Source organism: Bombyx mori, chromosome 4 (assembly GCF_030269925.1).
Source record: "Bombyx mori chromosome 4, ASM3026992v2".
NCBI classification, from domain to species: domain Eukaryota; kingdom Metazoa; phylum Arthropoda; class Insecta; order Lepidoptera; family Bombycidae; genus Bombyx; species Bombyx mori.
In genome coordinates, this window is record NC_085110.1 from 11,413,485 (window position 1) to 11,439,406 (window position 25,922).

General features: G+C 34.2%; 3 protein-coding genes and 1 long non-coding RNA gene across 8 annotated transcripts; 2 read left to right on the forward strand and 2 right to left on the reverse strand.

Annotated features, from left to right (window-relative positions):
• Positions 1–1,251: 1,251 nt before the first annotated feature.
• On the forward strand, positions 1,252–2,453 carry LOC101743042 (zinc transporter zipt-7.2). Its single transcript, XM_004930938.5, has one exon. The coding sequence runs from the start codon at positions 1,356–1,358 to the stop codon at positions 2,391–2,393; it is 1,038 nt and encodes a 345-aa protein (XP_004930995.1). The 5' UTR covers positions 1,252–1,355; the 3' UTR covers positions 2,394–2,453.
• A 1,220-nt stretch (positions 2,454–3,673) lies between these two features.
• RpS18 (ribosomal protein S18) lies at positions 3,674–6,143 on the reverse strand. 2 transcript variants are annotated; one of them, NM_001043804.2, is made up of 3 exons: positions 6,099–6,143; positions 5,782–5,967; positions 3,674–3,969 (listed from the first exon to the last, which is right to left on the reverse strand). In NM_001043804.2, exons 1-3 carry the CDS (start codon positions 6,099–6,101, stop codon positions 3,700–3,702), a joined length of 459 nt encoding a protein of 152 aa, NP_001037269.1. In that variant the 5' UTR covers positions 6,102–6,143; the 3' UTR covers positions 3,674–3,699. The 2 variants fall into 2 exon arrangements, with proteins under 2 accessions (NP_001037269.1, XP_037877660.1); XM_038021732.1 differs by lacking the exon at positions 6,099–6,143 and having other exon boundaries at positions 5,782–5,976.
• A 2,644-nt stretch (positions 6,144–8,787) lies between these two features.
• LOC101742901 (importin subunit beta-1) lies at positions 8,788–18,584 on the forward strand. 2 transcript variants are annotated; one of them, XM_004930937.5, is made up of 10 exons: positions 8,788–8,988; positions 9,762–10,003; positions 10,378–10,558; positions 10,714–10,973; positions 11,381–11,567; positions 11,658–12,799; positions 12,886–13,056; positions 13,225–13,347; positions 14,188–14,480; positions 16,320–18,584. In XM_004930937.5, coding segments are annotated over exons 1-10 (2,658 nt in total). In that variant the 5' UTR covers positions 8,788–8,930; the 3' UTR covers positions 16,321–18,584. The 2 variants fall into 2 exon arrangements, with proteins under 2 accessions (XP_004930994.3, XP_037877861.1); XM_038021933.2 differs by lacking the exon at positions 16,320–18,584 and having other exon boundaries at positions 8,793–8,988; positions 14,188–14,484.
• Positions 17,359–25,527, reverse strand: LOC134198790 (uncharacterized). 3 transcript variants are annotated; one of them, XR_009972986.1, is made up of 5 exons: positions 23,453–25,527; positions 23,205–23,276; positions 22,629–22,749; positions 20,361–22,537; positions 17,359–18,071 (listed from the first exon to the last, which is right to left on the reverse strand). It is a non-coding gene; the product is annotated as an uncharacterized LOC134198790 (long non-coding RNA). The 3 variants fall into 3 exon arrangements; XR_009972985.1 differs by lacking the exon at positions 23,453–25,527 and adding an exon at positions 19,955–20,142 and having other exon boundaries at positions 23,205–23,445; XR_009972984.1 differs by lacking the exon at positions 23,453–25,527 and having other exon boundaries at positions 23,205–23,445.
• Between the last annotated feature and the right edge of the window lie 395 nt (positions 25,528–25,922).

Here is a 25,922-nt window from a genome sequence, read left to right on the forward strand (position 1 = left end):
TTTAAACTTTATCTAATTTAACTTTATTTAACCAATTTCTAGAAAGTTGCATGTAGATCATTTTTCGAAAAATAAGGCCATAAACAAGTTTCACTTCTTACGTGTGTACACTAGTACACGCACACATTTTTTCCGAAGAGATTTTGTTGGTAGCCTTTTTCCTGAAATATCTAAACAGAATGTCTAAATATGTTTTGATGACATATTTTAAAGAGGTATTTATGATTAGTGTCATGATCAATAGATTCCGATCGAAAAATGGTGTCCGATTTTTCGGATGAGGGCTCCATAATGAATTTAAATATATATATAGATAATAGTTTTGGGGCATCGACTTTCTTGAGATCCTATAAAATATGTTTTAATTATTATTTTTGTATGTTTCAAGCATGATAAAATAAGAAATTTTATATAAGCAATCATATTAAATCGATATCAAAGTCAATAAATAATGTACAACCCAAAACAGACGGCCGAACTGACGTGACAATGACATTTGGCGCGCTAAGCATGGCGGATTTTCGGCCTCATTAGACGGAGACGGAGACATTTACGTATATTCATGTTTCATTTTATGTACGCACTGAAATACTGTTATATTGTTTTCCTGCGAGTTAAAGTGCTGAGTAAGAACGAGATAGATATATGTTTATGTATGTGCCTTCAAAATGGGTGCTATTTATATAAGCAATTGTACGTATAGAACAATATGTCGTGTCCCTACTATATAGGTCTATGCGTTAGACTCATCTAGTGTGACATGAAAAGAGCGCGACGTTAAAACGCGGCGCTAAGTACGCGTTCTATTTGACGAATGCTTTAATGTATTACGACGAATTTTTGGCGGGAACGCGAGCAGTGAAGTTGTGTGGTTTGTTTTATTTTGTCTATTTAATTTTAGTGTTTCTTCAGGTTTAAATGTGTATTAATGGTGATTTATTAACTGTTTAATATCTGTGAAAGTGCACAAATGTGGGAAAATGAAACAAAGCCGCTGGACGTAACTTCTCGGGATCCTCCAAAAAGTCCACTGTAAAAATCTCAGTAAATGACCACCATTTTACTGAGATTCTATTTCATCCCCATCTCATCTCATCTCATTTCATTTTATTTCATCCCAGTTGATTAATGTCTCAAATTAATCATCTTCATTTCATTTCACTCCATATTATCATTTTTCATAAAATTAAGAATATAAATTAAAATAAGACATGACTTAAAGGTCTTAGTTACCACATCATAATCCATTAAAAAAAAGCTATCATATCTAAGCTATGACGCCTATGACATGTATGCTGTCAATGCTGTATGTGTGGTTTGGAAGTGATTGGTTTTAAATTTGTGAAATTGTGAAAATGTTTGTAAGGAGTGGTATAGCATATTTTGCTTTAATTGTGACATTTACTATAGTTTATGCACATTCACATTCGCATAGTGACGAATCTCCAGCTTTTAAGTACTCCAAACATGCCAACGAACAGAAAGAACATGATAAAATTTATGAACCAGATTACAACTTATACGTCAGTGCTTTGTGTTCTACATTGTTTATAAGTATAGTGCCATTCTTTATACTTTTCTTTATACCCATAGATGGTACAATTGAAAAGCAGCCCTTACTTAAAATACTCCTAGCTTTCGCGTCTGGTGGACTCCTCGGCGATGCGTTCCTGCATTTAATACCTCATGCACTCATGCCTCACAACGACAAACAAGGGCATAGTCACAGTCATTCCCATTCTCACGGAACCCAAGAACATGGTCCACATGACATAACAGTCGGTCTTGGAGTACTTGGTGGAATTATTACGTTTTTAGTTGTGGAAAAAACTGTCAGACTTTTTAGTGGGGGTCATGGACATTCTCATGGAGACAAAAAGAAGACTGATGATAAATTGAAAAAGAAAACAAAGGATAATAAAAATAAACAAGAAGACATCAAGATTGCTGGATATTTAAATTTAGCTGCTGATTTTACACATAACTTTACTGATGGACTTGCAATTGGAGCTTCTTTTATTGCAGGCCAAAGTATCGGATATATAACCACAGTTACCATTCTTCTACATGAGATTCCACATGAAATTGGTGACTTTGCCATTTTGGTCCAATCTGGCTGTTCAAGAAAGAAAGCTATGCTATTACAATTGCTTACTGCTTTTGGAGCAATTTCAGGGACCTTTATTTCAATTTACTTAAGAGGTTCAGGGGAAGGCCTTGTCTCATCTCTGATATTACCTTTCACAGCAGGAGGATTTATTTATATTGCTACAGTATCAGTAATCCCTGAGTTATTGGAAGGCTCGAACAACAAATTTTCCCAATCCATTAAAGAAATAATTGCACTCTTAGCTGGAGTGTACATGATGGTACTTATAGCACAATATGAATAAATTTATAGAATTTTTAGATAAAATGTAATTTTTTATTCCAATAAAATAACATCACAAAAAGTTTTCTTTTTTTTTTGTAAAACTCCTGTATCGGTGGAATGAATATCTCTAAAGACATTTGAAAATAAAACTAATAATAAAAAGGTAATTATCATAATATTACACTAAATAAATCTCACATCTGAAAACTTTCACAAAACTTATTTCTTCATAATTTGGTTTAATCAATGTAGCAATGCTGTCATAATTTGTCAGAAACTATTAATTGGAACAAGCATTCTCACTTATAACTTCTCCATTGCTGTATCTATGAATACCTAAAATGTTAATATTTCAAGTGCTATTAAGTAAATTTAAAACTATTGTTTACTGTCTTTTAGAACAATAACTAATAAACTGTAAAGTTTTGCTTTATTACTTATTAGAAACTGCGGGAAACGTTTTATTTACAGTTTTGTTTTCTTAATTTAGTGTTTCTTCTGCCTTATGCATGTAATGGTCTATTATTCTTCCAAAAAGTATTGAACTCTCAGTAAACTCAGGGTATTTTACTATGATTTTCCATTTTTCTCACCTAACATCTACAGCATTATCTTAAGTACCTCATTTAATTTTATTTCGTGTTTGGGCTACATTCCCTCGGTTTATCCAATACACAAATGAAATAAAATGCTAATTAAATGTCAATTAATTTTTTTCTTTTAATATTAAAATTGTATTTTTATTAAGGAATTCTTATTTCCTGAAAGCCACTGCTAACATATTGGTTGGGACCTTTATAAATGTACAACATACTTTAGTGCTATTTTTATATTGTATTCATTCACTTCATGAAAGCATTTTGAGAAATTGAGATGATCTTTTCATCTCAATTTTATCACCACATAATTCTCCACCAAAGCACAGTTCATCCATACTAGCTGGAAAGCTGTTCATCCAGTTATTTTCAATATCAGTGAACACTCACTATCAGATGAACCATTGGGTGTACCTATTGGGTGTACAGAAAATTCCAAAGGGTGAAAAGGAACAAACTACTATCTTAAAGTCATGTCAAATCAAATGGGAAAGTACATCAGATACATTCCAAGTGGTTTGTGTGATTAATTTAAACATAAACAGTATACAATGGATCTAAAATCCATAAGATTAAAGTGATTTATCACATTAATTTGAAAACAGGCAAGGTGCAAAAAAAGGTTATGTCTAAGCAACCATTCATTAAACTTTCATTAGTACAAAACCCTTCTGTTAAAACACCTAATAAATGAAAGAATCAATGAGTTGAATTTTTTATTTGTTTAGTTTACTTCTTCTTTGATACACCAACAGTTCTTCCTCTCCTGCCAGTAGTCTTAGTGTGCTGACCACGCACACGAAGGCCCCAGTAATGTCGCATCCCTCTGTGAGCGCGAATCTTCTTGAGCCTCTCCAAATCTTCACGGAGTTTTGAATCCAAGTTGGAGGAGGTCAGCTGGCTGTATTTACCATCAACAATATCCTTTTGCCTATTTAGGAACCAGTCTGGTATCTTATACTGCCTAGGATTCGACATGATAGTGATAATTTTTTCAACCTGAAACAATTTTTGCACTTTATCCTTCTGCAATGGACAACTTTAGCCTCATTTCTTAAAGTTTATTATGCATAGAAACATTGACATGGTGATATCTATGAGATCCGGTAACACCACTTAACAGTATATGAACTGTGAATCAGCCATCCAGCCACTAAAATAAATAAATTGTTTATTGTTAGTCCTTTTGCAATTTATCTAAATTTTTTATTTTTTTGATTTATAGTAAAAAAGCAATAAGCATTACATTACATTTTTAAATCTGACATATTGTGTGCAAACTTAGTACCTAAATATCTAACGCCGTACCCTAATTTCTTTAAATACATAACTGCAATTGCCTTAAAATTCGTTCTTGAATGATTTATGGTATAAAAAAAATACAAAGGTCATTAATGAATTAAACTGGCTTAATATAAAATTTAGCACAATTAAATTTTTCACCTTACTGTGTATATGTATGACAAAATAAAAAATTTTATTTATTGCAAAGGTGAGTGAGACTATGCTTTTATATTAACTTATGTCATAAGTTGTTATTAGACATGTTACATACACTTCATAATGTGTATGGTGCAACCCACCTAGAAACATGAGTTTGGAGTCTATTTCTGCCGTGAAGCAGTAATGCGTTTCGGTTTGAAGGGTGGGGCAGCCGTTGTAACTATAATTGAGACCCTAGAACTTATATCTCAAGGTGGGTGGCGCATTTACGTTGTAGATGTCTATGGGCTCCAGTAACCACTTAACACCAGGTGGGCTGTGAGCTCGTCCACTCATCTAAGCAATAAAAAAAAAAAAAAAAAATCCCAACAAGGATTGTCCGAACATTCTAACTTCAATGCATGACTACTTCAGAGTAGCAGTCGGTGATATGGTTATACCTACTGTTGCATCATACACCCCACCACCCGTAAAATAAGCATTTTACTTATAGAAAATTCAAAATTACTAATTTCTTGATCAAAAATCTTCTTAATCTATAACTTCTTGTCTTCTTTGATGTACTAATGTATTGAGAAATGCAATTCTAAAACATGAACTTTTTGTCCAACACCAAATAATTGTAAAAAATACATGAGAAATTATGTTATTTTCGCTTTTCTCACTACATTAAATTGATTTAATTTAAAAATCTAGGTCTAGTTCTGTATTCTAATTATTAGTTGATGTTTAAAATAATGAAGTAAAATGATTATGTGGCCCAAGATCAATCTAATTTTTATTGATTACTTTTCAGAGGACGAAAAATTATGTTTGGAATGAATATGAAAAATAAAATACCATTTATCTCAACTTTTGGGGTATTTTGAATATTTTGTCATATCCAAAAATATATTTAAATACCTTTTAATTCAGAACCTCAATAGAACTTGTTAATAACAACAAAAACATGACTAGAAAAAATACTGACATTAGTTTATAATGTAAGAATGTTGTTTTGTAGGGTGACAACAAAAATGCATTATGAGAATGATTTGAAAGTTTACGCACCCTTGTTCTTAGGGTTTATAGTTCCATTTATTTAATTTATATTTGCTTATTAAACATTTCTTGAAACTATGTGCATTCGGGACAAAAACTACCATGAATCCTGTGTACCTAAAATCTTGTTACTGTTTCAGACAGACCTTAATTATTATTTTTGTACTAGGTACTATTTTTCGTGCGTTTTTAGTTACATTCCGAGGAGAGTACGGTAGTGCAATGAAGTTTAATAAATCCCGACCCTTATTGTTTCTAGGATCATATTTAGAAGTCAAACTAACATACAGTACCATTATTGATATATGATTTATGTTCAAAACATACCTCTTCTTCTGTGCATTCGCCAGCACGCTTGTCAAGATCAATGTCGGCTTTTTTGAGAACAATGTTGGAGTACCTCCGGCCAACACCTTTGATAGCCGTCATCGCAAACATAACCTTGCGTTTGCCATCGATGTTCGTATTCATGATACGAAGAATATGTTGAAATTTGTCTGGAATGACCAGCGACTGTAACATACAAGATGTTTTACTTCCTCAAATAATATCAACAATACCTTTCTCTTACTCCACATTACGCAATTCAAAACTTTTAAGCACTTCATGATTAATGATTACTGAAATAAATACAGATTATTTACCATTTTGGTTAAGTTTCTAACCAACGTTCCCAAACACAACACAGGGGAAACGAAAAGAAAAACGGAGCAAAGCTGATCTATGGTATCTATTATAACATAGAGTAAAATTACAATTTTCAAAAACAGGAAGGCCAAAGTATCACAATCCCAATGTGTTGTTTATGGTCGACGTTGTGTCAGGTAAAATAACTTTCTTGACTAAGCCTAAGCCAGTGCTAACATGGCCTACAGCATGAGTTCAAATCGGCAAAATAAACGTTCTAATTTCTCAATTTATCGTACAAACAGAAAAAAAATCAACCAATGGTTTTAAAAATATCAATTTAATTGTTGTGTTCTTATTTCTTGGAACTTTTAATTCGCCATTATAAATCACAAGCTAAATTTCCTATTAATAAATAATATCATCAATTTTATAACAACATTGAAAACAACCATGAACTAAAACTAAAACATTTAATTTATTGAAACTATACATTGTAAAAATTATACATAAAATATACTGACGCTATAATCTTCTTATCAGCCCACGGAAACGTCCACTGCTGAACATAGCTCCCCCCCCCCCCCCCTTATGTAAGACCGGTCCTGCGCTGCCTGCATCCAGCGGATCCCCGCGAACCTCAATAGGCATCGTTCTAGCTTGTGTGTGGCGGTCCATTTTATCAACGTGAACAATATAATTTTGCGATAACTTTCAGTTTAAATTAAAGCGTCTAGCGTCTTGTTGGCTCCCACAAGACGTGGGACTCTCGTACAATTTCTACTTCTACTAATCTAAATTAATAAATTGACAGAATAATCATTTTATTCATGTTACTCTACTCCTCGCGCTTTTGCTAAAAATAATTATAGTACGATGTGCTTAGTGAGAGTTTTTTAACACTGTCGACAGCGTAAAAGTTAACTCAAATTTGTATGCAGTTGGAACAGCAAATCGAACAGAAAACGTAGGTAAACATTCCAACTCCAAATTTGAGTTAACTTTTACACTATCAAGAACGTAGAAAATTCGCCCTAAGCATACGGACGCAGACTTGTGTAACTCATGAGTGATTTGTTCCGATTAATTGTTAAATGAACCGTTCTGAGTAAAATGAACTTGTTTATATTTATGTAATGTTTTTCGGAGTCCACCTAACTCCAACTTTCTGCTCTGTGTGCTTAGTGCGAGTTTATTAACGTTCTCGATAGCGTAAAAGTTAACCCAATTTTGTATGCAATTGAAACAGCGCCCCTAACGGCAAACGTAGGCAAACGATCCCATTCCATACAAATATGAGCTAACTTTTACGCTATCGAGAACGTTCAAAAACTCGCACCACACTGAATACTCGCTACCGTGTTGACTCAATACAGATTCACATTCACAACTCCCATAAAACCAATTTGGAACTGCCGAACGATTTTGTGAATCAAATTCAATTTCCGGCACGAGGTTTTGTGTATGAGTTCAAGAACGCAAACAACTTGTCCAAAGTAAATTTTTTTTCACTTTTTGAATTGACTATTAAATTTGACTGGTAAATAGAAGCGAATTCAAAGCTAAATAGATCTTTATCCTTAGACCTATATTCTTGTATTTTGAAATGTCTTATTTATGTATATCTTTACGAAGTTGCCGTTTTACAAGGCCATATTATTATGACACATCATGCATGCCTAGAAAAAAATTTAAATTCTAGCAATAAATCATAAATTCAAATTACCTAATCTTATTTATAAAATATGGAATTCTATTTTCAAATTCGGTCATTTGATTAGTGCTTTGTTTTCATCACATTCATGTTAATATAGGTATAGTAAAAATATATGTAATAATGGAATAAGAGTTCCATCGCGGCAACAATGCCGCACAAACAACCCACAACATTAATTATATATGTATGGAGTGAACACTTTGAGTAAGCCTTTCCGGAAATTTGATATAAAATACGAACGCCTAAATCTATACAATCATCAACGACGAATCAGAAGCGATCGTGGAAAATAACGACACTCAAGCTATCGTTGAATTAGCAACAGCTTTTAATGCTAGCATCAATACAATATAGGTTTATTTGCGTCAAATTGGGAAAGTAACAAAACTTGTTATGTAGTTGCTGTACCAATTGAACGATCGCCAACGCGACGAACGCATTAAAATATAAGTTGCGTATACAGTTGCTCGACAGACTCAGAAAGTAAGGGATTTTAAACCGCATTATTACTTGCCAAGAAAAAATTATTATTTTTAATAATTGTAAGCGGTCATCATGTTGATTATACCCTGGTTAAGCAATTAAGCAATGCCCTAAACAAAAACACATCCATAAAAGTCATGGTCAATATTTGATGGTCTAGTGCCGGTATCACACCTTCTGATCAAATGGCAACAGCATTACTGCAGATGTGTGACATGAGGAACTGGACAAAAGTTGAATGCTCGCATAAATAACTATTTGCTATTTGAGATTAATTATGGTAAATCCATTAGGACTTCTTGGAAAGCTTATCATTGTCATGATATATAACCAAATACTTGAAATTGAAAAACTTATTGTGGTTTATATGTGCCTTTTGGGGGAAATCGAGAGAAATTACACTTGATTAAATACCAAACACTTTTTTCTTGAAAAATCAGCTGCTAGCGACATCTTTACCAGATTTCGTGGGCCAGTGTCCTACACTATCACAATTGAAATAGAGTATAGATTAAAAATACCCTCTGCTGGCAACAATACTCAATAGCCAATATTTCATGAGTGTTCTTCCGTCGTCCGCCGGTTTCTATTTTTCAAAAAACAGGATTGAGTCAGTCTTTTGCAACATAAACTTAAGAATAGTGAAACAATGCACGCAGAAACAACATTAACGCTTATACAAATACTTGAGAAGACAGTTTCACCTGGTAAGTAATATGACTAACATCAACATGAACATGGATGGCGTTATAGAAAATAACGTACTTTTGCTACCTATAAACTATGCCATGATTCTGAAATTTATCCGGAAAAACTGTAGAATGGATAAAAAAATGGCATTTCTCAGCAAAAAGCATTTGAATTAAAACGAGACTGTAATTTTATCTAGTATCACCAACCGCAATGCTTACCTGTCATCCAGGAAACTTCTAGTTCAGCTTTCGAACCTCACGATGTCTGTGTTATTAACATTCAATGAAAAAGTGTGCTATAACTTTTGAATTCAATAGCTATTTTAATTCATTGTACATATAAAAAACAAAAAAATAAGTTTAAGGTTAGAAAATAGTGGATATTCTGTAGTATTAAATGAATAGGTAACGATTTTGTACATACATACCCTAATAAGAAAGAAACAATGTGCAACAGGGGCCGTATAAAATATATTTAAACAACATTATTTCAAAGTATAAAAATATTTATTAAGAAATTATAATAAAAGAAGTAGTGGTACTAAATAATCAATTGGTTTTGATGTTCCCTTGGCATGGATGACTTGGATTAGTGATCGTGACTACTCACCATTAGGTGGCCCATATTCTCGCCTGGTTTCAGTGGTAATAAAATACAAAAAAGACCTCACAAATTTGATTCTCTAACACCTTTTGTTTTCATGTGACATATCAGTATACAGACATAGTTAAATTTGGGGTACTTCACTTTGTAAATTATGTACTTAGATTATGGTTATTGCTTACAGATCGAAATGAATTGGAAGCAGCAGTTAGATACCTCGACCATGCTGCCACCACAAATTTCACAACATTCATCAAAATGTTGTCCGATGTCCTTCTCCAAGGTGGTAACAGTCAAGTGGCTAGGATGGCAGCTGGTTTGCAATTGAAAAATCATCTCACTTCTAAAGATCCTACACTTAAACAACAATATCAACAAAGATGGCTGGCTTTGGCAGAAGATGTTCGACTTTATATAAAAGAAAATGTAAGGCAATATTGCAAACAAGAAACAAGTGAAACATTGAAAAATTCACTAATAAGTTACTTAATAATAAAAATATATATAATATTATCTCTAAGCTAAATTGCTCAATTATTGTCTAAATAGCAATTCCCTGTATGTCTTACTTAGATTAAAATTAAAATTAGTAATAAATATAATTTAACACAACACTAATAAATACAAACACACAAGACATCTAAAACGTAATTACGCCACCCATCTTGAGATACAAGTTCTAAGGTCTCAGGTATAGTTATAGTATAGAGCTTGAACTAATGAAGGTGGAGAATCTGATAAGTTCCATCAGGTGTAGGTAACCAAGTTATATTTAATTTTAATACTAGTTTCTTTTTTAGATATTAGCTGCTATAGGAACAGAGAATAGTCGTCCAAGTTCAGCAGCACAGTGTGTGGCGTATGTGGCAGTAGCTGAGCTCCCAGTAGGACAATGGAATGATCTAATACCAATTCTTGTAGAAAATGTTGTTCATGTCCAATCTACTGAACTCAAAAAGGAAGCGACTTTGGAGGCTATTGGTAACTGAATGAACATTTGATAGTTAAAAGAGCTATGACAAATTATGTTATATAAATAAACAAAAAAAAAATTACAGTTTTAATTGTGCTTTATAACTAAAGGCAAATTGCTATTAATCTCTTTAACAATACTGATGTATTTCTTATTCTTCTAGGCTACATTTGTCAGGATATTGATGCTGAAGTATTAACAGAAAGAAGTAATCAAATTCTTACGGCCATCATACATGGCATGAGGTCAACTGAACCCAGTAATCATGTTCGACTAGCTGCTACTCAAGCTTTGCTCAACTCTCTAGAATTCACCAGAGCGAACTTTGAAAAAGAAAATGAAAGAAACTTTATTATGGAGGTTGTCTGTGAAGCCACACAGTCTAGTGACATGAGAATCAGCGTTGCTGCTTTGCAATGCTTAGTAAGTTTTATAAATATATAATGTGAATCCAAGTATTATATTTAAAATTAAAATAAAATACCACCTTAGCTACCACATTAGCTTTCTTCCCATGAAAGTAGAAAAAATTATATACCTCAGGAATATTACTTTTTTGTGGATAGTATCCTTTTATGTCCTTTTCTGTACTCTTGACAGCATTTATGTAAAATTTCATAATTAATGATTGATTAGTTAGATATGAAAGTGTATGAATTACAATTTATATTAATATTACATTTACTCAGTTATAAATTTATAATATTAACATGAATAACAAAGCTAAGACTTATTTTTTGGGATACCAGCTATTGACATGATTAAATTTAAACAATTACTGTATTAATTAATTTAAAAAATAGTTTTTAATCAAACAAAATTATCTTCAGGTGAAAATTTTATCACTTTATTATCAACATATGGAACCTTACATGGGACAAGCTCTATTCCCCATAACACTTGAGGCTATGAAATCTGATATTGATGAGATTTCATTACAAGGTATTGAATTCTGGTCCAATGTGAGCGATGAGGAAATAGATCTCGCAATTGAAGAAGCTGAAGCAGTTGAAGCAGGTATGAAAGTGATACTTCTATTCTCCTGTTGTGTTTAAAAAAATGACTAAGTATAAACTTTCTAAATTCATTATTACTTCAAATTCACAGGTCGACCTCCAACTAGAACTTCACGATTCTATGCAAGAGGGGCACTTCAATACCTTGCACCTGTCTTGATGCAAAAACTAACAAAACAAGATGATTCTGATGATGAATTGGAATGGAATCCGTCAAAGGCTGCTTCTGTTTGTCTTATGCTTTTGTCAAATTGCTGTGAAGACGAAATTGTACCGCATGTGTTACCGTTTATTAATTGTAACATTAAAAGTGAAAATTGGCGATACAGAGAAGCTGCTCTAATGGCATTTGGTTCAATTCTTGGTGGTCTTGGAGCTAACACTCTGAAACCATTAGTGGAAAATGCCATGCCAACTTTGATTGAAGCGATGTATGATTCTAGTATAGCTGTAAGGGACACCGCTGCTTGGACATTTGGTAGAATTTGTGAAATTGTCCCTGAAGCTGCTATCAATGAAACATATTTGAAACCATTATTAGAGAGTCTTGTAAATGGTTTAAAAGCTGAACCTAGAGTTGCAGCTAATGTTTGTTGGGCATTCACCGGTTTGGCAGAAGCAGCATACGAGGCAGCGGATGGGGGTGATTCTAATCAGCCAAAGACATATTGCATGTCAAATTATTTTGATTTCATCGTTCAGAGATTACTTGAAACAACGGATCGTCAAGATGCTGCTCAACATAATTTGAGATCAGCTGCATATGAAGCTCTAATGGAAATGGTCAAAAATTCGCCCAGTGACTGTTATGTCACAGTCCAAAAGACCACTATGGTTATACTTGAGAGACTCCAACAAGTTCTACAAATGGAAATACATGTTTCTAGTCAAGCTGACCGTTCTCAATTTAACGACCTCCAAAGTTTATTATGTGCTACCTTGCATTCGGTTCTAAAAAAAGTTACTCCTGATGATGCTCCTCAAATATCAGACACAATAATGACTGCTTTGTTAACTGTATTTGCAAGTAATGCTGGAAAAGCAGGCAGTGTTCAGGAGGATGCTCTGATGGCTGTTTCTACTCTTGTTGAAGTCTTAGGAGAAGAGTTTTTAAAATACATGGATACATTCAAAAAATACCTTTATACTGGTCTTAAAAACCACCAGGAGTACCAAGTTTGCATTGCAGCTGTAGGATTGACTGGTGATATCTGTCGCGCCTTGAAAAATAAGGTCAGTAAAATCTATTTGACAAACTTTATTATCAATTTATTATCTGTCAGCAATTGTAATTTTTTCGTTATTTATTTTATTTGCAGATGGCACCCTATTGTGATGAGATAATAGTTTTGTTATTGGAGAATTTAGGTGATCCATCAATTCACCGATCAGTGAAGCCTGAAATATTATCTGTATTTGGAGACATTGCTTTGAGTATTGGTAGCGATTTTGGAAAATATTTTGATGTCGTCATGCAAATGCTATTGCAGGTATGTCTGTTCATAAAGGGTCGAAAGCTTAGCTATAAAGTGCAGTAGTTTGTCCTGGGTAAATCAATCCTGTACTAAATGAGGACATGTTACATATATTGGGATACCAAGTTAACGAATTTTATAATATTGTCTGTCTGATAACATTTAATAATGAAATGATTGCAGGCTAGTAATGCTCAAGTGGACCATAACGACTATGATATGGTTGAATATTTGGGTGAACTCCGCGAAAGCGTTCTGGAAGCATACACTGGAATCATTCAAGGCCTTAAAGGTGTAGGTTCTCAGGTATGTTACTATAGTTTCTTGAATATTGTTGAGATTATAATATTATGTTCATTGGAAATGTAGAATATTTGTAGATATGTTCCTACGATAATTGCTTAATCTGTAAAAATAAAGTCATAATGTGATACCTAGACTAAAATCTATTATTGGCTTTGAAGGTGTTGTATTGTAACTACACACAATTTATCACAAATAAACATTTTCTTCCATTCAACATGGGAGTTTTCGGATTGCCGCCATACATAGATTGTGGTTCTAGAAATTTTCTAAGCTAAATTTCCTTGTCAAATTAGTGATCCTGACTTGGAGAATAATATCCACCAATATTTATGTAAAAAATAAATCACTCCGAGGCTATAAGTAGATGCCTGGTGCTTCACCATAAAATCAGCAAACAAAAATATGTACAACAAACAAATAACAAGAAAATAATTAATTGGTATTGATATTCTTCGATTAATTTGGCTGGTGAAATTTATTAAACAAATAATATATATGCTTACTTAAACTTTAAATACAGCTTCCTTAAAATTATTATTTACTAGCTGACCCGGCAGACTTCGTAGTGCCTCAATCGATAAATAAAAGACCTAAGCTTTTGTATAAAATAAATTTAAAACAAACAAAAGGAATCCGTCCGACGGGGGACACATCAAAGGAACAACAAAATTATTATTTTTATATAATTCCGAGCATTTTCATATTTATCTACCTTTTAAACCTTCTCTGGACTTCCACAAATAATTTAAGACCAAAATAAGCAAAATCGGTCCAGCCGTTCTTGAGTTTTAGCGAGACTAACGAACAGCAATTCATTTTTATATTATTATTTATAAACAGGTACGACCGGACATCGCTATCGTCGAGCCGCACGTGCCGGCGATCGTTAACTTCATGATTCAGGTTGCGAACGAAGAGGACCGCACCGACGCCCAGATGGCGGTCATATCGGGGCTCATGGGCGACTTGACTAACGCGTTCGGGGCGCACGTGCTGCCCATGCTCGACACCAAGCCGCTCACCGACATGCTGCAGGTGGCGCGGCGCTCCCGCGTGGCGCGCACCAAGACGCTCGCCAATTGGGCGACCAAAGAGATGCGTCGCGTCAAGCAGACCCTCCCTCTTGCCAGCTGGTAATTATTTCACTTTCAATACTTAGACCGAATGGCCTAAAGGTCTAGATACCAGGCCATAAATGAAAAAAATAATAATACTTAGACCGAACTTCCACAGACATTAGAATTATTTATTTACTAGCGACCCGCCCTCGCTTCGCTTCGGAAACATTAAATTTTATTATTGATAGCTGAGTCCCGCGATGTAACCCGCGGTTATTGACGCACCACGGGTGACGCCGCGAGGCGAAGCTAGTCTAAAAAAAGTAGCCTAAGTTACTCCTTATATCATCAGCTAACTTATCAGTGAAAGTCACGTCAAAATCGGTCCAGCTGTTCCAGAGATTAGCCGGAACAAACAGACAGACAAAATTGTAAAAAAAATGTTATTTTGGTGTACCTATGTACCGTATTTCCTATGCATGTAGTAAAAAGCGGCTATTTCAATATTACAAACAGGCACACCAATTTTATTTATATGTATAATAGATTTATTACACTTCATATAAAATTTACATTGGCGAACTTAATACCAAAGGCATTCTCTACCAATCAACCAAAGGTAGTGCAGAGTAAATCGTGGTTGGTAATTATCATACTTTACGAAACAAAACGTCTGTTTGATTCATGACAAAAATAGGCAGAATAGTGGTACTTGCCAACCAGTGCGGATTGGATCAGAACTTTTAAATTAATAATAACGCCCCCGGGTCCGTCAGAGTTTTGTACGAGAACTATATAGATGACTTATTGAGAGTATGCTTAGGAACTTCGTATTGATCGAATTTGTGCTGAATCAAACTTGGTCTATCACAGATTAAATTTTTATAACCGAACACAACAAACGTGTAGTTTTACTTTAAATATTCAACCTAATAAAATATTTGAAGTAAAAACCTTTATTCACGGTGTTAGATTTTTTTCAATCGAAATATTGCTTTAAACGGTTTTCTCATTCTAAAATCATCAAAGCCTTATATAATATTTTCAATGCATCATATTTTTCTAACAAATCTCTAAAATCCTGGTTTTTTTTTATTGCTTATATGGGTCATAAACAGTCATAAGTTTCTATACATCTGAGGCCCAGAACTCTTCCGCTCATATAATTAAAAAAGCCAGGAACCGAGGATTTTTATAATTGATGGTTTGAGCAACCATGTGGTTCCGCCAGCATTAAATTTCAAAATTATCTGACTTTGACTACAAAGAGAAATATTTCACAATTAACCATCAAAACTCATCGAAATTCGAGATAGGTCCAGTAGGTTTCGCGTAAAATAAACCAATAATAACGCCGTTGTAGACAAAATTTAGCTTCAATTGGGTGGGATTCATGCGATATTTCTTTTTTTTATGTTGCTTAGATGGGTGGACGAGCTCATAGCCCCTCTGGTGTTAATTGGTTACTGGAGCCCATAGACATCTACGACGTTAATGCGCCACCCATCTTGAGATACAAGTTCTAAGGTCTCAGTATAAGGTATATAGTATCAACAGCTGCCCCACCCTTCAGACCGAAACGCATTACTGCTTCACATAGGCGGGGTGGTGATACCTACCCGTGAGGACTCATAAGACGTTCTACTACCAGTAATGACGCAAATTATAATTTTGCGAGTTTTCTTTTTACTACACGATGCTATTTCTTCACCGTGGAAGACAATCTCAACATTTGTTAAGTACTTATTTCATTACAAAAATTGGTACTTGCCTGAGAGATTCGGAATCCGGTGCATCACTAGATACGAATGCACCGGAGGTCTTATCATTTAGGCCACGACGATTTCAGACACATAGCCTTAAAAACATATATTTAATAAATATATTTTTGTCTCAATCAATTGTTTTTCACAGATTTGGAATTACCGACCACAGCATTGAAACGCAGCTTGAAACAACATACTGCTGGTAAAATCAATTTTTGAAGTCAGGCAAATTATAAAGTCCATTTAGTAAATAAATCGATAAGTGCATACATCGTCAGTTTGTACGTTTCGGTCAGCATGTTAAATATTAGTCTTATGAGAGAGTATGTTCTTATTGTTAAACGCGCTAAATGTTAAATTGCAGTTATTAAGTACTATTGTGTCCTAATAATTTATGAAAACGAAACTTCGTAGATATTTAAACAAATTTAAGTAATAATTGATAGTATCTATGACGTATTCACACAAAAATGCACTTATCGTTTCATATATCACATAACTAATTATGTATGCCTGGCTATATCTTTCCATGATAATCTTGAAAGTTAGAGCATTTTCCTATTCGGTATTATAAATACAGACAGTGGCTGTGGTATGTTTACTTATGTGAGTTAAAGTGTTCTTTTGGAAGTTGACGTATGAAAGATGATGTATGTTACTTTAGGCATGCACATGTGCAAGGTATTGTGAATTGTATAAATTATTAATATGTTTTGTAAGATGTATGAAAGGAGGAATGTATGTGGTTGTCCGTCGTTGATGTTGGTAGCATAGACGATGTGTGGTATGCGAAATAAAAATTTGGTGTAATAAAATATGTTTAAGGTTCTCTCGACATTGTTAGAGACAGAAGGACGCCTTATTGGTTGTGATAACTTATCATTCACCACAAAACATTTGAGAGCAGCAGCGTTGGATGGACCATTAATACTGAATGATTTTTATACAACTTTAACTTTTAGGTCTTACTGTTTTTATTACGAATCTATATTATTAAAAACGCTCAAATATGCTAGAAATTTAAAAATATTTTAGCTGCAAATACTGTGTTAGAAATTCCCCACATTAATTGCGGAGTAAAGAATTTTAAGCTAGACTCACCTTAAGTACATCCTATTTAAATGGTTTAATTTTTTATGGTCTGTGTGGAATAAATGGTAAAGTAAAAAAACAAAAAAAGACTTCAATTTTATTACTATTGGTATATTATAATTATTTCATTTAACATTCGTTGTGAGCGACAAATAGTAAATACCTATTTATTGTCTTAATAAAGTATAGTAAAACGTTAATCATTAACAATCCATATTCAATTATAACATTTTGATCTAAATTTTATTAAAATTTTGACATCATTGAAGTTATAGACATTATTTACCACATTTAAAAAAATATACCTTAAAACGATAAACGATAGTTTGACCGGGGCTTGTGGTGAATGAGAACTTATTTCCTTCCGCTCTCGAATTAAAAAAAAAAATGTACATATTATGTAATTAACGGATTTCCTTTGATATGAAATAGAATAATTGAAAATCGGCAGGCCTATTTTAAAAATTGTAAAATCGTGACAAAAAAATTGGAATCTCAGCTCAGGTGACGTACCTTATAAATATAATAATTTTTTCTAAATTAAAAATCTTTGTAGTCATTTCTGATGCCGAAGTAACTCAGCTTATATTAAATTTTAAGTCAACAGACAATACTCTGTATTTTAATTAATAGTGACCCTTAATTTAAATCGTTAACACCGCGTTCGGTGCTAACCGTGTGTTCGCATGGAATTCTGAATGCTTCCTGGCCTATTTTTGTTAATATCTTAATTTTAATAGGTGATCTATTTTCGACGTCGCTTACACTGATTTCCATTTGGTACACATCACCGATTTTCATGATCCATCTGTATAAAAACGAATAACAATAAAGATAAATAATATGGACATGGTGGTTAAAAGAAATGTTAGAGTTTCATATATTTTTTTACCTATAATTTAATGTCTGAGTGTCTGCTAGTCTGTGAGCATCACTGACAGGAACGATGTTTGCGTGATTAATGCAAGTTTTTATGAGATGTAAAATTGTTGAGGATTACAAAGAACGTACGGTTGTGCGTAATCTACTTTCTACTTGAAGTATAGCATATCACAAGACCAAGCTCAGAAAATGTAAATGTTTGATTTTAATAAACTTGTATCTGAGTATGATAGGAGATTGTGTGAGGACTAGTGCCATGCCATGAAAGGTTCTGAATTAGAATCATTGGCATTAAGTCGATGAATACCACCCACTTTTCTCATGCGGTATCAAATTAAATAAATTTCGTTGTGCCGTATGTTTCCGTTTTCAATTTAGTTAATCTATATATTACCCGTGTAAACTGTTCCATGGTAATTAAAACATTTAGAAATATAAATTGTTTTATTAAACTTTCAGTAATATTTAATAATAATAATCCGTCTTATTATTTATTGCACTCTAAATCTAAGAATTGGAAAATTCTTATCGAGTTAAAACAGGATCCTAATTAGCCTATTGAGGTGATTTACTGCTTTTCTAAGTTACCTAGTTTCCCTAGAAAATTGTTATTGCATGTTATTAAAGATATCAACAGTGGCAAATGACATAATTAAGATTAACATTATTAATTGTCAACAAAATCTTGCATATAAAATAAGAAATTGCCAAGGCTATATTATATAAAACACGAGGGTAAGAAAGCGAAATAAATTGTCCCTTCGTAATAAGGTGACACTCTACAAAACTTGCATACGCCCGGTCATGACCTATGCAAGTATAGTGTTCGCTAACGCGGCCCGCCTTATCTGAAACTTCTTTCAAGTAATTCAATCCCGTTTCTGCAGGATAGCCTGGATAGATTGTCGTGGCCGCCGTAAATTACATACCCGATCCTGTGGACCGAATGGTAAACAGTCGACGTTGCCCTAAACACGTCATTACGGATCCTTCCGATCCATTAACGGTACTTTTAGGTATCACAAGCACCGGTCACCGTCCCCGTTGAACCCGTCGTTTGCGACGAAGGGCTCGACGAGTGAATTAACCCATAGACACAGCCCACTGATTTTCTCGCCGGATCTTCTCAATGGGTCGCGTTTCCGATCCGGTGGTAGATTTTGCGAAGCACTGCTTTTGCTAGCGCCAGTATGAGCTCAACTACACGGCAAGGGGAAGCTGAACTAGCCTCTCAAGGCTATCAGCATAGATAAAATCGGATGCCCCGGCATCACTTCCCCGTCACCGTCCTCGTCAATTACGACGAAGAGTTCAGCGAGCGAACTAACCCATAGACACAGCCCACTGAGTTCTCCCCGGATCTTCGCAGTGGGTCGCGATTCCGTCCCAGAGGTATATTCTGCAAAGGACTGCTCTTGCTAGGGCTAGTGTTAACAAATTCTCTCAGATCGAGCCCGTGAGCTCACCTACCCGTTCGCGCGTACCTGGAGTAGCCCGTAGGCTACCAACGATTACATAGGAAAAAGTTCATAAATAGGATGTGCCCATTGCCTGGGTCAGATATATAGTTAGAGGCGGGCACGATAGGAGTATTATCGTGCCGCGCCGCTTTTCCAAAGAAACGATCTGACACTGTCTTCAGATACTTCAATTCTAAATGGGGGTCCTCGTGAAAGTCGATATTTCTCATATACCTCGGTTCTCCAACGGCTATTTTGTAGAAACTGAATTAGATAACCTGCAGAGAGCTTATATGTGTGCGGGCCGCGTAAGCAGACACTACACTTAATAGATCACGATGGAACGTACATGTAAGTTTTGAAGCTTGTTACCCATTGACCCGCGCCGGACGCACCGCACGGAACGTAGCCCACTGAGTTTCTCGCCGGATCTTCTCAGTGGGTCTTGTTTCCGATCCGGCGGTAGATTCTGCGAAGCACGGCTCTTGCTAGGTTTCGTGTTAGCAACATCGTCAGGTTTCAGCTTCGTGAGCTCACCTACAAGTTAAGTTTACGCTGATATGGCCTGTCTAGACCATCACTTTAGGTAGGAAAAAAAAGAAAGAAGAGCGTGTTACCCTGTTTCGAATGGACAATTTACTTCACTTGGGTAGATCATGGGGTAACATTCCATACTATAATTTCTAGCCTAATTAATAATAGAACGATAGTAATTACTAGCCTAATAGTAATCCAATTAAGAATTCCATACTTACTACTAATTACTGCGCACTTATAATCCCCCAAATTCATTTTCTTACACAGTTTTTTGCACTTTTTTATTACCTACTTAGATGGATGAACGAACTCACGGCCCACCTGGTGTTAATGGCTACCGGAGTCCATAGACATCCACAACGTACATGCCGCCATCCACCTCGAGACATGAGTTCAGGTTTCAGTTTTTATAATACAACGGCTGTCCTCCTTCAAACCGAAACGCATTACTGGTAGGTAACCCCGCCTATTTCTAGAGCTACCTATTCGGACTCACAAGACGTCATAGTCCAGTTTTCTTCTTCTCAGTCGTATATACTCTTGGCAGAGTGGTCGTGGTCATCACCATAGATTATACACTTAATATATTAGAGATAGATGCGCAACTCTCATTTTTATTTTTGCTTTAGTTAAAGCCCGGTCCAGCAGGCGTCGCTACAGTCGATTATTAGTCTCCCTACCCCCCACCAGGTGGCTTTTTTAGTAATTTTAATATTTTTAATAACTCTCTTTATGAAAAAATCTTATCGTTTAGAATCGCTGGAATTCCCGGTAGTACTTATGAGATATTAAGGAATGTTTGATTGTGTTCAGCATTCTAATCGATAAGATCTTTTCATACAGAGAGAAAACAGTTTTTTAAAATAAAAAGCTGTAATTCTCTGTAAGCTATTTAATTTCCCTATATTACAAACAATTTTCGGTTAAAAGATTGTATGAACGTACAATTGTATAAAACTTCGAATAACAATAACTCCTCTAGATTAATCCTACTAGCGTACTTATTAACATTAAATCGAAAGTTATCTAAAAGTTAATTAAGTCTAGATAATCAAATCATTCAATGTCAATTAAGTCATTTGTGCGAAATATAAACATGTCAGCTTTCCATTATAAACATAGTAGACAATTTGAATTAAATTTAATAAATTTGTTTCTTAATGATAGCAGTTCTTGCTTAAAGTTGATCGTGACAGATCATGACCTTGTATGAAAATATTACATCTATAAATACTACTTATGCTTCGTCATACAATAATTGTCATTTAAACTAGCATTGTAGAGATAATACACACACTAAAGTGAATACTAAATTATTCTTAGCATTCTTATAAACATTTAGAAATTTAAGAAACGATTAACCCACAATCAAGTTCATAACATGTGACATTTTGTTCTGCACAAACGTTTTGTTACATGATTTGAAAAACAAAAAAAAAACAAAAAATGTTTAAAAAATGTAATGATGATTTAAAGTACTCTTAAATATTGATAGTTTGTACTTAATGACACTTATAGTAATCTTAGACATGATTACAATACTTATACTTTTATTCCCTATCTAAATTATTTCTATTCTGACGTTACTGATGCTTTAGCTTTGGTAATACTAGATGAAACAAACAGCAGATTGAAAGAAAATCATCTTAAAGTTAATTACATTCATTACAAACCATTAGTTTGCATTTTGTTACAAAAGAAACTGATGTTCGTTACATGCAAATGAATTATAAACATACACATGCAAACATAAAATGTAAATTTATCTTTTAATCCAAATTAAATGTACATTAATATTACATCTAAATAATAGAAAGGGTCTCGAAAATTTTTATTGCACTCAACAGCAGACGAGCACACAACCCGGCTCATGATAAGTGGTCACCAGTGCTTATAAACTTCAGCAGTGTCATAGGGGTTGCTGTCTATCACTTAAGTTTTAATAAATTATTAATATACTCAGTCACAAGCATATTGATTTCACATAATGAAAATGTAAGAAACATAATCATGTTTGGGCATTTTCATTTATATCTGCTCATACAGAAAACACAACTTAGCAAATATATTCCACAGTTAATCTAAATAATTGCAAATAATGCTTTTGAAGATCGTTAACTTTTGATCATTAATTAAAATCATCTTCTCGTAGAATTAACAAAAGGTCATTTACAAAAATTTATATCAGTATTTTCATATATTACTAACTTACTAATTACAACTATTCAAACGTAATAGTATAACTATAAGAACTAAACAACCTATTTTAAAACAAAATTGGCATCAATTTAGTTCTTATGAACTATTTCAATTATTAATTTATAAATTATAAACATATTTAAAAAAAATTAAGATCCCTTGTGAGTTCACATTCCTTGCTGAATCAGTTTCTCTTCTGAAACGAAGAAACAAAGTATCTTAAGTATGTAACAAATATTGAAAAAATACGACCATGAAAAATTTAGTGTTAATGTAATCATACTTACAAATTAATATATTACATAACACGTTCTGGTTCAAATATAGTGCATCAATCTTTTCATGTTTCAGACATTTTAGTGCTCCTTATAATTTTTCCATAAAATTTTGTCATTATCAAACCTTTGTCTACAAAAATAAAAACATTATTTTATATTGGGTAGAAGGATGAACGTGGTCACAGGCCACTTGGTGTAACTTGGTTATCAAACACCAGGAAACAAAATGTGAATGCCATCATCTAACTTTGGACGTGAGATCAATTGTGCTGTATTTTATTTAAACAGGAAAGCATGACTGATTGATCATTCCAAAAAACTAGTTCGGGCCCACTTGACAATAAGCATATAATACGCTGAGTTGCAAAACATAAATACTTCCACCCACTCGAGACAATTTTATTATCTGAGGTGTGTGTGTGATAGTACGAGACTTAACACCAACTGTTTTGATCAAACTTAACATATATGATAGCTAGGCAGCAGAAATAGGAAGGACCATTAGTTGGTGCTAATTCATTTAATTATATTATGAATAATAATTCTGTTAGCAAATAATATACCGGGAAAATAGTGTAAACTCACCGTTATCAAGGCATCCGAAATAGCATTTCATTTTCGATCTTCGAGGCATGCTGATTTTTAATAATAAACTTTCTGTAAGAAACGAAAATAGTTACACAGGCTTACGAAACGCTAACGAAGAAAAAAGTATTGGAACCAAGTTATGTCTAAAGAGAATTCAAAACAGAGTTTCTCAATGTCTAATCGTCTAATATTCTCATAAAGCTAAAAGATGCTCTAAATTAATACTACAACGTAAAATAACTCACACCAAGACCAAAAAAAAAACGATTTAAAAAATTAAATCGTTACGACATTTTGAAAACTTTTTTTTTTTTTTTGAGATTTTTTTACGGCCCTGGAATTTTGAAAACTTCAAAGCAGTGTTTCCACTTACGTTTTTTTTAACACATTTTACCCTAGTTTCTTTTGAATTTATCCCTAAAATTTCCTAGACAACTTTCATAAATCCTTTATATAGAAAGCATAAATAAAATACAGAAAATAAACCACAGCATATTATTTAATGTAGGTATATATAATATAAACGCCCCCAGAAGATCATAGATCTATAGGATTAGAATTTTCAAGGAAGTCGACGCATTGCTTTTATATTCTTTTGCTGCACGCAACCTAACACTGTTCGGTTCTAAAATTGAGCAATTGTTTGCTGGCAAAGTTGGGAACTTTCTATGAAGCAAGCCGTTCAGGGTTTCATTAGAAAGCCTGTTTCTTTTGTCAGTTTTTACATTTGAGAACACTGAATAATCTTTCCACCTCAGTCTTTGAAGAAGGAACTGCTAGCAAAAGGGAAATGACAATTACAAGGTTTTCGTAAATGAAATTACCATGATAATCTTTCATGGTACATGAAGTACCTGTATATTACAATACAAGTAAGTTCTGGTGACATCAACGAAAATAGGTAAATAAAAGTTTGGCGGATTATACTTATTGGGATTCTGGGGAATCCCTAAGAAAAAAGCAGTGGCTTAATCTATGATTTACTTTACTAGAGGGTTACTGTTGAATCAAACCTTTATAGTTTTTATACACAACTCTTTTTTATTCTTTTACTTGTCAACTCGACTTAATGTCATTCTCTCTCCATAAAATAAAATGTTCATTGTTTTACTTTAATTATCGTTTATTTTAAAATTCACAACAGTTACTAGTATAGGCTTTGCTTTTTACCCCGAAATATCCTAAATCCTGGTATTTTTTAAATTGTCTTTATCATCCAAAATATCAGCTATTTTTCCCTAAAAAAGGGAGAATTCCCTAAAAGTGGAAGCACTGCTTCAAAGTACGCTAACCTTTTTTATTGAGTCAGAACTCGTATCTGCCATCTAGTGAGTTTATTAGTTCATTAAGGCCAAAACGTTTCAAAAATGACCTCGCCGGTTCCTAAAGATGACGCTAGTTGAATGTTCTTTTCCTTTGTATGGGAGTTGCACCCCCCTGGTCATCACTTCGGGTGGTGGTGCGCCTCACCAGATGTCGCCATTCCTCGCGTACTGCGGCCCTTCTTATTCACTCGTTAGTGGGACCGTTTAGAGCTGCCATTGTTTGGTCGGTCCAACGTAACGGTGATCTGCTGTGCGCGGTCTTGTACCCTCAACCATGCTCTGCACCACAAGGCGCTCAACTGAGTCGTCACCCCGCCGCGACACATGCCCGAAGAAAGTGAGAATGCGACCCTGAACGATGGAGGATAGTCGCTGCTTGATGCCAAGTTCCTGTAGAATTGACTGATTCGTTTTGAACTCCGTCCATGATATTTGTATAATTCTTATCCAGCATCAGATTTAGAAAGCATCTATCCTCTTTTTCTCACTTGCTCTTAATGTCCAGGTCTCAGCAGCATAAATAAAAATGGAGAAGACCAGCGCTCTTATAAGTCTAATTTGAGTGGCTTTGGTGATATTTCGATTCTCCCATATTTTCTTCAGCCTATCCATGGCTGACCTCGAAATAGTCATACGCCGCTTGACAGCTTGACGCTCCAGTTTTACTTCTTCTCAAATCGTTGTGCGTATAATTACGAGCTTTAAACTTCAATTTCGCAGTTGTTCCCTCAAACTTGGTTAATATCAATCAATAGAAATCATATTCGTTTTTTTTTCTATTCTATTCTCTCAGCCCACAGAAGTCCACTGCTGTAATTATGTCGCACCAAGATAACAATCTTATCAATATGAAAAGCCTTTTCTGCTCTGTGATATCACTATGAATGTAATAGCGGGAAGAAATACGTTTGGGACTTAACGTTACCTGTGTCGCTTTTGTTCGATCTTGTTTTAGGTTCGGGAAAGGGTTGTTAATTAACAAGGGATTCCTATAGTGGATTCGACTCCAACACTTTTCACCTTCCGCCTCACCAACTCAAAATCATTCCGCAATTCCTTTCGTTCTATGGATCATTTATACTGACTGTATGGAGTTAACACTCTAGAATTTTGATTCTATATATTGTTATTGCTGAGAGTTGAAGTTATTTTATATAACTGAAATTAACATTTCATCACAATTTAGGCTTACATGTTAACTTACATATTTCCATGCAAAAAGTAATGTTATGATATCTAAGCAATTTAAACAAAAATTTATTGAAATATAATATTGTTGAAGCCTAAATAATGACTCGTTCACCAGCCGTACCCAATCGGAGCGGAGCTAACTGCGAACCTAAAACATTTTGTAGGTGAACGAATTTATTTGACTCGGACTGCTCGGAGC